General features: G+C 37.3%; 1 protein-coding gene across 4 annotated transcripts in view; it reads right to left on the bottom strand.

Moving 5' to 3' along the window:
• STK33 (serine/threonine kinase 33) overlaps positions 1–13253 on the bottom strand; it is an 80802-nt gene that overhangs the window by 62169 nt on the left and 5380 nt on the right. For all 4 annotated transcript variants that reach the window (XM_059931066.1, XM_059931067.1, XM_059931065.1 and 1 more), the window contains 4 exons: positions 10555–10659; positions 6562–6700; positions 4215–4303; positions 2249–2333 (listed from right to left, as the gene is read on the bottom strand). In XM_059931066.1, coding sequence (XP_059787049.1) covers positions 2249–2333; positions 4215–4303; positions 6562–6700; positions 10555–10659 — 418 coding nt within the window. The remainder of the gene's footprint in view (positions 1–2248; positions 2334–4214; positions 4304–6561; positions 6701–10554; positions 10660–13253) is intronic.

The raw sequence follows: 13253 nt of genomic DNA on the forward strand, positions 1-13253 counted from the left end.
GACCAAAAAATTTTAAGGGGAAATTTCATTAAATAATTAATGAATAGGTAATTTTTATTGCTTAAGTGGTTCATGAGCATACAAAAAGTGAAAATATTTTATTTTTAAAATGAGGATATTATAACCCTAACATCAAAAAAGACAAGGGCAGCTGAAAGAAAGAAAGCTACACTCAAAGTTCCTAAATAAAGTGGTAACAAATTGAATATGGCAGTACATTAAACCAAGTGGGGTTTAATCCAAAAGTACAAGGATGGTTCAACATTTAAAAAATCTATTAATGTAATTATTTCATTAATAAATTTAAAGAGAAAAAATATATGATCATCTCAATAGGTACAGATTTGAATAGACATTTCATCAGAGAAGACATATGAATGACTAATAAGTACATGAAAAGATACTCAACATCATTGGTCTTTAAGGTAATGCAAATTAAAAATCACAATGAGATACTACTTCATAACCACTAGAAGGCTATAATTAAAAAGATAGACAATATAAAGAGTTAGCAAGGATGTGAAGAAACTGGAACTCTCATACATTGCTAGTGCAAAGGTAAAATATTAGAGCCACTTTGGAAAATTGTTTGGCAGTTTCTTACAAAGTATAAACATAAATAATATATGACCCAGCAATTTCACTCCTCGGTAGCTACCCAAGGAAAATGAAACCACATGTCCACATAAAAACTTGTACATGAGGGACTTCCCTGGTGGCGCAGTGGTTAAGAATCCGCCTGCCAATGTAGGGGTCACGGGTTCGAGCCCTGGTCCGGGAAAATCCCACATGCCATGGAGCAACTAAGCCCATGCACCACAACTACCAAGCCTGTTCTCTAGAGCCTGTGAGCCACAACTACTGAGTCCGCGAGCCACAACTACTGAAGCCCGCATGCCTAGAGCCCGTGCTCTGCAACAAGAGAAGACAACGCAATGAGAAGCCTGCGCACCACAACAAAGAGTAGCCCCCGCTCGCTGCAACTAGAGAAAGCCTGCGCACAGCAACAAAGACCCAACATAGCCAAAAATAAATAAAATAAAATAAATAAATTTTTTTAAAAACTTAAAAAAAAAAACAAACTTGTACACAAATGTCCATAGCAGGATTATTCATAATAGCTCCAAACTGGAAACAATCCACATGCCCATCAGCTAATAAATATATCAACAACATACAACGGACAACTGTTCAGCAATATAAAGAAACAGACTGCAACAGGGATGTACCTCAAAAACATCATGCTATGTGAAAGAAGCCAGGCGTATAAGCCTACATATTGCATGATCCTATTTATATGAAATGTCCAGAAACAGCAAATCTAGAGAGATAAGGATTAGTGGTTACCTGGGGTTGGGATGGGAATGAGATTGAGTGCAAACGGGCATGAGGCAACTTTTGGGGGTAGCACTGTTCTAAAACTGGATTGTGGTGATGTTGCACAACTCTGTGAATGTATGAAAAAATCACTGAATGGTACATTTTTATGGTATTTAAATTATACTTCAGGAAAGCTGTTAAAAATCACATTTAGAAAAATGGGTGGGGGCTTCCCTGGTGGCGCAGTGGTTGAGAATCTGCCTGCCAATGCAGGGGACACGGGTTTGAGCCCTGGTCTGGGAGGATCCCACATGTCGCAGAGCGACTAGGCCCGTGAGCCACAATTGCTGAGCCTGCGCATCTGGAGCCTGTGCTCCGCAACAAGAGAGGCCGTGATAGTGAGAGGCCCGCGCACCGTGATGAAGAGTGGTCCCCACTTGCCGCAACTAGAGAAAGCCCTTGCACAGAAACGAAGACCCAACACAGCCATAAATAAATAAATAAATAAATAAAAATTTAGAAAAATGGGCAACTTGGTTTATAAAATATATTTAATCAGTACTCTATGAAAAACCACTGGATGGCAATGAAATTGGATAAAAAATGGAAAGAAGCAAAACATGCTCATGATTTTAGCATGAATTAATAAAACAATAATTAAATTTGGGTGTATGATTACCTAAGAGACAGGTAAACAGCTTATAAACAGCTATAAGAAGAGCCCAGAGAAATAATGAAAACTATAATCTTTGAAGATAAGAACTATGAGAAATCTGCTAAAACAACTAAAATTATTTGACCTAAGAAAAGGTAGCTTGATCAGGGCCATTAAGTCATGACGTGAAATTGAACTGCTCAAGTTTTTAATCCATACTAGTTGTTCTACTTTTTCATATAGAAAAAAATCATTTTAAGTCTACTAACTTACCCATATAGATAGGTGTCCCACATGTGGTCTGCAGCATGGCTTCACTCCTTCCTTGCTTCTTCACTGCTAAACCAAAATCAGTCACCTACAAGAAGAAACTCATACGGAGTCACCTGTGTTCCAGTCCCAGAATTCACTCATTCTGCAAATAGGACTTTCACTGCATTGTATTGCATTTAATTCAGGGATTCTTGAGCACGTAGGGACTTTACTTGTATTACTAATAAGGACCTTGCTTCCCCTCCCTACCCACCCCTCCTTGTGAAGAAGAAACTTGGTAAAGAGAAGCTTGGTTTGTCAAATCTTGAGAAAACACCCATGATGTTGATTGTTCATTCCTTCTAATTAAATTCACCAGTTCAACATAGGAAGTTGTTCTTGCAAGAAGGCATTTAACTTTTTTTCAAATAAAAAAGTTATTTTTATAAAGTTCTTTCACTGTAAAATACATTCTGGCCTTAGTAAGTTTATCATCTATTTTTCTGATGCTCAAGCTATGTTCCAGTTTAAAGCGCTGTTTTAAATGCAAATCATTATCCTTGTCATCACTCAAGGAAACTCCCCCCTTTAATAATTATTTATAAGACATTATCTCTAGTAAATGCTATCTTTTCTTTACTGTTATTTCCTTTGTGTTTCTAGAGTATATTAATTCAAAAAATTATTACACTATTAAAAACTACGAGAAGCAAATTAACAGGAAAAAAACCACAATATAGCTACAAATACACAGGAGGCCTACTGCTGCAACTGCAGGCTTTCTGCTCAGTTCTAAATCTTGGTCATTAAACATCTGGTTATTAAATATTCAGTACGTGCCCTTGGTCTTGTCTCCCAAGTTGGAACAGCCTTGGGCTGAAAGCAGAAAAACAGGCACATTTATTGATCACACAACCAAAGATAGGCTTTTGGTCCACAGACACTGAATGGAAAGTTTCCAGTACCTTATGGAGTAAGAAAATATTCCTATCAACAATGTGATATCACTATTTTTCTAAAGAGATTAATAAATTTCTCCAGGAGTGTTTACAATGATCCTACTTGGAGCATTATGATACATATCTTCCTCCACAGAAAATTTATATAGATATCAAATATATAAAAGCTTTCATGATCCAATTCAGTTCTTTGGAGAGCACTTATTCCTTTATGCACCAAATATTAATTGAGCACATACTATGCTTCAGGCACTACTCCAGGTACTAACAGCGAATAAGACACACAGAATTCCTGCTCTCATAGAGTTTACAGTGGAAATATTTAAGAACATTTACTTTACTTGGGTAAAACAACAATGCTGTTGAACCTATTTAAATGCAACAGAGCAAGTTATTCACAGACAACATTTTATTCCTAAATTAACACATTCATATATTTTGAAAGCAGCCACTTTTAAAGTGCTAAGTAATAAATAATGTATCCTATCATTTATTTGACATTAAGGAACACTTAATTTGAATAAAGTCTTCAAGAATAAATACTTGGCACATTAATTTTTCTTAGGACATAAATATTAATACCCAAATTATTAAATTTGGGTATTTTTAAATGAGAAATACAGACTTTATTTTTAAATGAGAAATACAGACTTTAGCATTAATTTAGTATCAAAGGCACAGCCAAGGTGTACTTTTTCTCTAGATCTGTAACACATTTACATCAAATTACCAGGCATAATTTTGAAATTAATTAGAATTCAGAGCATCTGTTTGTTTGCTATTAACTAATGATTTAGAACTATCCAAATGAATATGTACTTTAGAAAAATTCAATAGCACCACTTAACTTGTAAAATTATTCTTGTCAGTCACAACCTCTTTTGTGAAATTTTAATTTTTTTAGCACAAGCCACTTAGTTTTGGCTGTTTAAAAGCTTTCAAAATGTATCTAAAAAGAGGATGTACTTTGCCACTTCGCTATCAAACTGTTTATAGGCAAAGACTTACCACCATTTCTAATATCTTACCTTTATGTTTAAGTTCATTTCGTCGTTAGCATCAATAAAGCTGCTTTTAACCATTATGTTTTCCAGTTTTAGATCTCTATGTACTATATCTACCAAGAAAATAAACAACGAATCAAATGAAATGGATAATGAAAAAATAATTAGAGAGGACACAAATAGAACAAATAAATATACTTGACCAGTTAACATCCACTGTTGAAAAATTTGAGGAGGGCCAGGTGTAATCCTGCCCTCTTCTATTCCCTGATATTCAAGTCCCTTTTCTCCATGTTTCTAACCTTAAGGAGCCATTTTCTTTGACTCCCTCACCTCTCCCCAATCCCCTGCTGCTCCGACTGGCCGCTCTTCCTGACAAGTGGCCTGGTAAGTGTGGAAGAGGACCCTGTCCAAGGTTAGGTATTCCCTGGAGGAGGGAGACACGTGTAGTTACAAGCCCGGGAAGGTTTCCCATGTCCTTCGCTCTTCAAATAGAGGATTACTTCTTTACTTCTATGCATATGTTATTGCCAGTGTAAACATTTAATATACTGCAACCTGGCAACACGTATACAAACTACACTTATTTCAGTATATTCTTCTACAACATCAGTACCACTTTCCTACTCTTTATGCATCAAAATTAAAAACAAAAACCCCTGAGACACAAAATCTCCAGTTGAACATGTCAGAGCTCAGGTAGGACTTTTATGTACACGCAAATACTCTCATGTACCAAATATTTCCTTTGCAAATAACTGATTCAGTTCATATCCATAGCAATCATTTCCCTAAACTTAAAAAGTTATAGGCATAATTTCTGGAAAAATGAAGCTGAATGAGTCCTGGACTGGCAATTATACCTAATTATTTACAGTTCCCTTACACAGTTCCAGCCTGTGTTGGAATTTTTATTGTTTCTATTGTTCTCCTTAACTCTTCTTACATACATACCACAAAATTTTAATTAATATATCTTTATAATATGTTTTAGTAGTTGGCAGGGCAAGTCTCTCTACTGCCTCCGCTGTTCTTCTTTTTCATTGTTTTCTTTACTATTCTCACCCATTTCAAAATAATTTTATCAAGTTCCATGAAAAATCCTGTTACGATTTAGTTTGAAATTATACTGAATTTACAGCTTAATGTGGGAGAATCGCCATTAGCATAATATTAAGCCTTTGGTTTCCTGCCCTTGCAAAAATTGTTGCCCTCTGCCTGGAAAGCCCTCCCTTTTTCGTCTGAGTTTGTATTCCTCAGCTCAAGTGTTGCTTCCTCTGTGAATTCTTCCCTGACTTTCCAAATCAAATGAGGCACTTAATATACCTATGCTCCTTGCACTTTATATGGCTTTCAGAAATTATCATGTTGCATTACAGTTTGTTTTCTGTACTCCATCTCCCATCTGCCTCTCAATTTCCTTGAGGGGCAGTTGCCTTGTCTTTTAACTTCTGTAACTCTAGAACTAACCACAGTGCTGTAGGTGCTCAAGAAATATCTGCTGAATGAACCCCTGGGTTCCAGTACCAGCTCTGCCACACCTAACCATGTCACTTCACCTCTCTGGAACAAAGCTTTTTCTCATCTATAAAATGAGAAGTTTCTAAAGTCACATGTAAGCCAAACTAACATTGAAGAAAAAAAAGCAGGGGCACGAGGAAAAACAGTAGCAATAACACCAAAGAACAGTAAAGCAGTTAGAAGAATTAGAATAATATTTAAATGTGGATTTTAAAGTAGTGAAACGATTCCCATACGGTACTACACTGGTGGATACGTATCATTATACATTTGTCAAAATCCATAGAATTTTGGATTCTATGGATCCAAACTATGGATTTTGGGTGATCATGATGTGTCAATGTAGGTTCATCAATTGTAGCAAATGTACCACTCTGACGGGGGATGCTGATAACGGGGGAGGATGTGCATGCATGGGCAGAGGTATCTGGGACTCTCTGTAACTTCTCAATTTTGCTGTGGACCTAAAACTGCTCTAATAATTAATCTAAAAATTTTTAAATGCCTAGAATATATAGATTTTTAACATTATTAATATATGTGTTTTTAGAAATTTCACTTTTATTATTGATTGTCTATTTTTGATTTGATAATATTAGCTTTTCAAACTGTTCTGTAGAAACATTCATAATTTCATCTTGTCTGTGTACAATGTAATTGCATACCTGCCTTGCTTCTAATTAAAATATATCTATAAAGTTAAAAAGGAAAATTTTTTTAATTTTTAAAAGAAAATCTTCCGTATTAGTAGGCATTACTTCTGTCACTATGAATCCTGAATACAATTGCCCTTAAACAAAAGTGGTATCTGCGCTCATGGAGTCAGTGAGCTGGATGATCCTCTTCTTACCCTTATTGTGAAGATAGGCTATAGCTGAGGCGAGACTTCGAATGATCCACCTGGTCTCATTCTCTGAGAAATGACCTTTCCTATCCAGAATTTCTTTGAGCTCTCCATCCTCACAAAGCTCCATCACAAGGTACATTTTCTGACATTATAAATTTAAAAAGAGAGACAGAGAGCACAAATTATTTAGTTGAGGATCTTTAAAATGTTATACACTGTATATATATAGCAGAAATATGGTTACAATCGATGTATTCATTCAAAACTATTTGTTATCTATCATGTACAAGATACTATGCAGGATACTAGAGGAAAAAGGAAGCATAAGACACATAGTCTTTACCTTCAAGGAGTTCAGAGTTTAGCTATAATCACAATACCATGGGGTAATGGCTAACAGAAGAGGAATGCCCGAAATGTGATGAGGTTACAGAGGAGGGGAGCCTTTGCCTAAAGAACGCTCACTGAAGAGGTGACATACAGGCACGTCTGGATGACTGAATAGGGATTTATGGGTAGAGAATATGGGCAAGAACAGGCACAGCACATGGCATTTGCAGACTCCAAAGCTCAAAACAGCACTGGTGGGACTTCCCTGGTGGTCCAGTGGTTAAGACTCCGCACTTCCACTGCAGGGGGCGCGGGTTCTATCCCTGGTCGGGAACTAAGATCCCGCATGCCAGCGCCGCAAGGCTAGAAAAACAAGAAAGAAAGAAAGAAAGAAAGAAAGAAAGAAAGAAAGAAAGAAAGAAAGAAAGAAAGAAAGAAAGAAACCAGCGCTGGCAGTTAAAGAATAACAAGTATCTCAGTGTTAATAGCACTGGGAGTTTGGTAAGTCAGAGAAGACTGAGATGGTGAGGGGTGAGGCCAGAAAGAACACGTTGGTGTCAGGCTGTAAGGAGTCTTGGATGTCACACAAAGGAGCTGGGATTTTTTTTTTTTTCCCCATATGCAATAAGGAGCCACTGCAGATTTTTAAGCTGATGTCTGGAGTGGGGGTAAAGGTATGTGCTACTATCAATTCTGCATTTCTAAATGAACAGTAACGAGGAGCAGAGCTCAACAAACTTTTTTCTGTAAAGGCCAGATCCAGGTAGTAAATATTTTCGGCTTTGAGGGACATACAATCTCTTGCAACCACTCAACTCTGCTGTTACAGCATAAAAGCATCCATAAACAATACAACAAAACTTTATTTATGGACTTTGAAATTTAGCTTCATATAATTTTAACATGTCATGAAATATTACTCTTTTACGTTTTTTCCAACCATTTAAAAATGTAAAAAACCTGGCTTATGGGCCATAAAAAAACAGGCCGCATGCCACTGGCTCACATGCTGTGTAAGCTGACCTCTGATTATAAGAGGGTAGATGTGAGGCACAGAATGGAGAAAAGAAGGAAGAAGAAAAAGATGTGAAAATACCTGGAGGGAGAAATAGTGGGACTTAGTGACTAATTGGGTATAAGTCATAAAAAGCCACAAATGAAATGCCTCTTCCATATTTGCTGTTTCTGTGCATACATATTAAGATCACCTTAGGTATTCCAATAGCCAAGTCATCTATTAAGTCAAAAAAGATTCACAGTCAACTAAAATGCATGTCTTTTTCATACCTATGCTATTCAGACACAGACTACCCTCCATGTCTCCATTCTATCCTATAGCACATTTTCATTGCTGTTTTTAAGATTCTGGGATCTGATCGTATTCTATTACCACTACTAGTGCAACTTCTGTGTTCAGTCAGCAAGCACGAATACAGGAGGAGAAGGCTAACAACCTTTCTTCCTAGAGTCAAAATTCTGACTCACTCAACCTCAAGATGTTTAGAATTTCAAAAGTAACTACAGAATTCTGCAAAGTCTAACACATAAATAAGATTTTGAACTAGGCCATATTTTTTCCACTGACAGCACCGTAGGGATCATGAAATGAAATGGAAAGTGAACTATCTGGAAGGCAAAGTTATGTTAGCAGTGCTTACAATATAAACTGATGTCATTTTAAAATATGTACGTTGATAAAAGTTATATCAACAGAAGTTTTTTACAACTCTTTCTATAATTATTAAAAGTAATTGTGTAGACCTGGAGAACATGTGGACTCACAAGAAACCATACATAGTCAAACTGCATGATCAGCATTACTCCCTTAGCCTAACCCTTCAGGTAGCAATTTCCATTCATCCTTAAGATGGCTTCAACGGAAGGTCTAGGCATTTGTGTGAGTTGGGAAGATGGGGAGTCAGATGTGACCTGTGTGAATCAAGGGCAAACAATACATTAAAAAGACCATCACAGATGATGGTTTCTTTGGCCTTCAAATTATTCTAGATTTGGACTCCCACTTGTGCCCAAGATGAAGTAACAGATCAGACTTACCTTCCCTCCTGAAACAACTTAAGAAATGGATGAAATATATAAAATAACAATTTTCAGACATTAGACATCAGACAGCATAGGGCAGTGATCCCTGAGAGAGGGGAAACCTATGAGGCCAGGACATTAAAGGTTATTATAACTATATTTAAGGAGGAGGAAATAGTGAGCATGTTAAGTAAAAACATGGAAGATAGAAAAATGATCCAAATCAAATCTCCATTGGAAGGGATAAACAGCACATATGATGTTACAGAAAAAGAGATTACTGAATCTGAAGATATCACAACAGAAACTCTGCTAAATTAAACAGGGAAAGAAAAAAGATCGGAAAAAAAATGAATAGAGCATCAGTAAGCTTTGGACAATATCAGGCAATCTCATGTGTACTTGAGGTCCTAAAAATAGGAGAAGGCAGAAAAAATATTTGAAGAAATAATGGCCAAGATGTTCCTTAACTTGATAAAAACCATAAGCTCACAGATTCAAGAAGCTCCATGAACCCCAAGCCAAGAAACATGAAGACGACTATACCAAGGCACAACATAATCAAATTGGTTAAAACTGATGATAAAGAGCAAAACTATTCTAAGCAGATTTGAGGATAAAATAAGTCACAGCTCTAAAACTGAAAAGGTAGAGAAGCCTTCTGGCACCACTGCCATATACTGCTCCCATAAAAGGTACCTGTGGTCTCTAACATTTATCAAGCACTCCTAATGAATCAAGCATAATGCATAACGCAAATTGACTATTGCTGGCTTAGAGACTGTCAAAGGAAACAGAACAATAGCTAACAGTCGATGAGATGTCTGCTTTATATTCGCTTTCCCGTTTAATCCTTCAACAACCAAATGAGGTTGATACTATCATTAAACCCATCTTACAGATGAGGAAACTTAAGTATAGAGAGGTTGAGTAACTTGTCCATGGTCTCAGAGCTAATAAGTGGTGGAGCCAGGATTATATTACACAGGCAATCTGATCCCAGAGTCCACATGCCTAACCACTGTATCATACTGCCTCCGAGCAGAGAAATACCCAAGCCCACGGGCATAAACAACTTGAAGGCAGAATGGCAAATAACCCAGGTTTCAGAACAACTTTAAATGAAAATTACAAGCATTGAAAGACAAGAATGAAAACATTTAGGAAAGAAGGAAGATTAAACATATTAGTTTAAGACACAGATGACAAAATATCTTCTACATAGTGCCAAATATGCCCATACCAACTCTACTATGAAGCTAGACTTGCAAAATTATGACAATATTCCAAGAGACTCTAATGGAGAACCAAGGACCAAAGCAAAAGGAAAGACACTTCTAAGGAAGCTCTGGTCACAAATGGGTTATATCCGAGGTTATTTCAATTTTAAACATTTGTTTTCAACATGCCACCAGAAATATCACTAAAGACGTCACTCTAATCAACAGACACCTAACTATACAATCAACAATAAAAAGTCCTCCAGAATGCTCTCATCAATCTCCAGTGACAGACTCATGCCAAGGACATGAGCCACTGTGTCCCAAAAGGATTACTTCCCAAGGGAATGATGTTCATTTTGTAATAATAACAATTTTCAAAATGCAGCACCTGACAAAGCTTTACCTTAGGCGTCTCGAATACTTGTTCTAGATGTATAATGTGTTCATGTTTCACACTTTTTAGGATGGTCACTTCCCGTTCAAGTAACTTCACAGCAGAGCTTCCAGCCTTCAATGATGAGGAAACATAGATTTCACATATGAATTTCATTACTGCATACCTCAATATAAAAGTTAAAGTTATTTAATATTTTTCCTACATTTTCTTTAGAAGCTCCTTTTTCAAAAGATAACATGCAACTTACCTATGTGGTAAGATTAAAGTATGCCCCATCTTATCCTTTGTCCAATTTTAAGAGATATATAATTTGGCCTCAAACCACATCTGTTTCTTGGACTGTTTCTATAAATTAGCTACAACATGGTCTCTGTCATGTCACAAAATTATTGCAATTTTTAATAGGCTCTTTGGAATTTCCTTCAAAATCATATTGATCCTTTGATGTTAGCATAATAAAAACAAAATCTACTTTTCCAGGACATCAATTAGAAAATGGATATAAAGCATCTGTCTCATTAAATGTTAGAATTGTTAAAATAAAATGTTTTTGTTTTATTGTTGTTTTGTTTTGATTATATTTATATACATATCAAAAGAAACAATAGGCAGTGAGATTCTACACTTAGCCCTGCATTATATTACTTCCTAGTCCCCCAGTTTCAAAAATTTGATAGAGAGAGAGAGAAGGAGAGAGAGCATGCTCGATCAAGATGGAGATGGAGATTTTGCCTTCAGACCAACCTAACTCCAATTTATCTCTTACATGTAACCCTTAACCACACCTGACCAGGCCTTCATACAGGGTGTAAGTAACTGACTGTCTACAATGTCATCTAAGAAATTCCAGAAGGGCTTTCTCCACCCTAACCACCACTACCACCATCCCAATCATCACCCCTCTTGATATCTAAATTACCATCATTATTCAAGGATAAACATTGTCCTCATTCACATGAAAATATCCCTGAAAGGGATAATAAAGTTCTTATTCCTCCCTCCTTACCCCTAACCCCTGCCCCCACCAAGTTTGGGAGAGACATAATAGTTCCTGAAGGACTGGAAAGGGATTGATCATAAGGCAAATTTTATCTAGTTAAAATTTTTCCTAGTGTCATCCCTGCTTCCAATTACCTTTACCCTTCAACGATTACCATCTCAGGAGGGATAGGAAACTGCCCACTCTCTGTGCCTCACCCATGGAGGATGAAAGTCACAGTTTAAGGTTATCCTAGAGGGTCAAGAGGAATAGTGATTGTGAGGAGTGAATTCCTGTACAGACCAGATATGGAGAGTTATCACAATATCCATCTCAATCCTCTTCCTACCTCCCTCCACAAATGGTTTGACCTGTATATAATGCAGTAATATACTGTCCAATTCATATACTGACTATATAACTTTATTTTACTATATTAGTGTCCTGAAAACTCTCAGCATCAATAGGTATGTGCAAGATTATGAATTCCTAAAGTTGCAAGCAGGCATCCTGACTATATAACCCTAAAACCTAACCCCTAACCCCTAACCCTATCTGACACCAAAGGAGCAAAGGAAATAACATCCCATTTAGTTTTTTTTTTTTAATAAATGTATTTATTTATTTATTTTTGGCTGGGTTGGGTCTTCGTTGCTGCGCGCAGGCTTTCTCTAGTTGCAGTGAGCGGGAGCTACTCTTCGTTGCGGTGCACGGGCTTCTCATTGTGGTGGCTTCTCTTGTTGTGAAGCACGGGCTCTAGGCACGCGGGCTTCAGTAGTTGCGGCACGTGGGCTCAATAGTCGTGGTTCACAGGCTCTAGAGCGCAGGCTCGGTAGTTGTGGCGCACGGGCTTCGTTGCTCTGAGGCATGTGGGATCTTCCCGGACCAGGGATAGAACCCATGTCCCCTGCATTGGCAGGCAGATTCTCAACCACTGTGCCACCAGGGAAGCCCCGACAATTCATTTAGTTAATTCTAAAGATTTCTAGAAGGGCTCTGGATCTCCCTTTATTAAGATTTAATGTTACTTTATTAAACTTTAGGGGGAAATGGTATGTAATTTCCTATGGCTTGTTTTAAAGAATACATAAAACCTACTATTTCCTTTTGTAAGCGTAATATTTATCATCGCAAATCCAAGGGAAAAACACCTAATGTTGTCTTTTGTTTTTCCTTGGGCATAGAAAGTGTTTTAAAGTTGATGAAACAATCAGATATAAAGCTTGAGGACTTAGATGGACTTAGATTCTCCCTTAAAAAGAAGCCCAGTCATTCTTCACTCCAATGAAATCTAGTGAGACATACAGTGCTTACAAGTAAACAGTACAGAAGATAGTTGGGGGAAAAGTGGTTCAAACTGAAAGAGTAGGTAGGATGAATAAACAGAGTTAGCTACCAATGAGGAAATAGGGAATCAAAGGAAAGGCAAAGATAGGGACAAAGTATATCAGAACCACATCAGGAGAGACTACCGGGACCCACTTCTCACTAAGACATCGCTAGCCCACAGCCCTACATCTACACATACTGATGATCAGCCCTCACCTTCAGCTCACTCTGGTAAACTTTACCTATATTTGGTTGTGCTGGTTATGTTAGTTAATCCTTTCATTTGCTTTTTAGTACCTGCTACTTGAGTTTAAGAACTGTTCCCGTCCCAGAAGGCTAGAGAAATATCCACATTTCTCCAGGGGAACAGCCTAGACCCTGGCCCTCAGGGTCAGCT

Source organism: Balaenoptera ricei, chromosome 8, assembly GCF_028023285.1.
Source record: "Balaenoptera ricei isolate mBalRic1 chromosome 8, mBalRic1.hap2, whole genome shotgun sequence".
Lineage (NCBI taxonomy): Eukaryota > Metazoa > Chordata > Mammalia > Artiodactyla > Balaenopteridae > Balaenoptera > Balaenoptera ricei.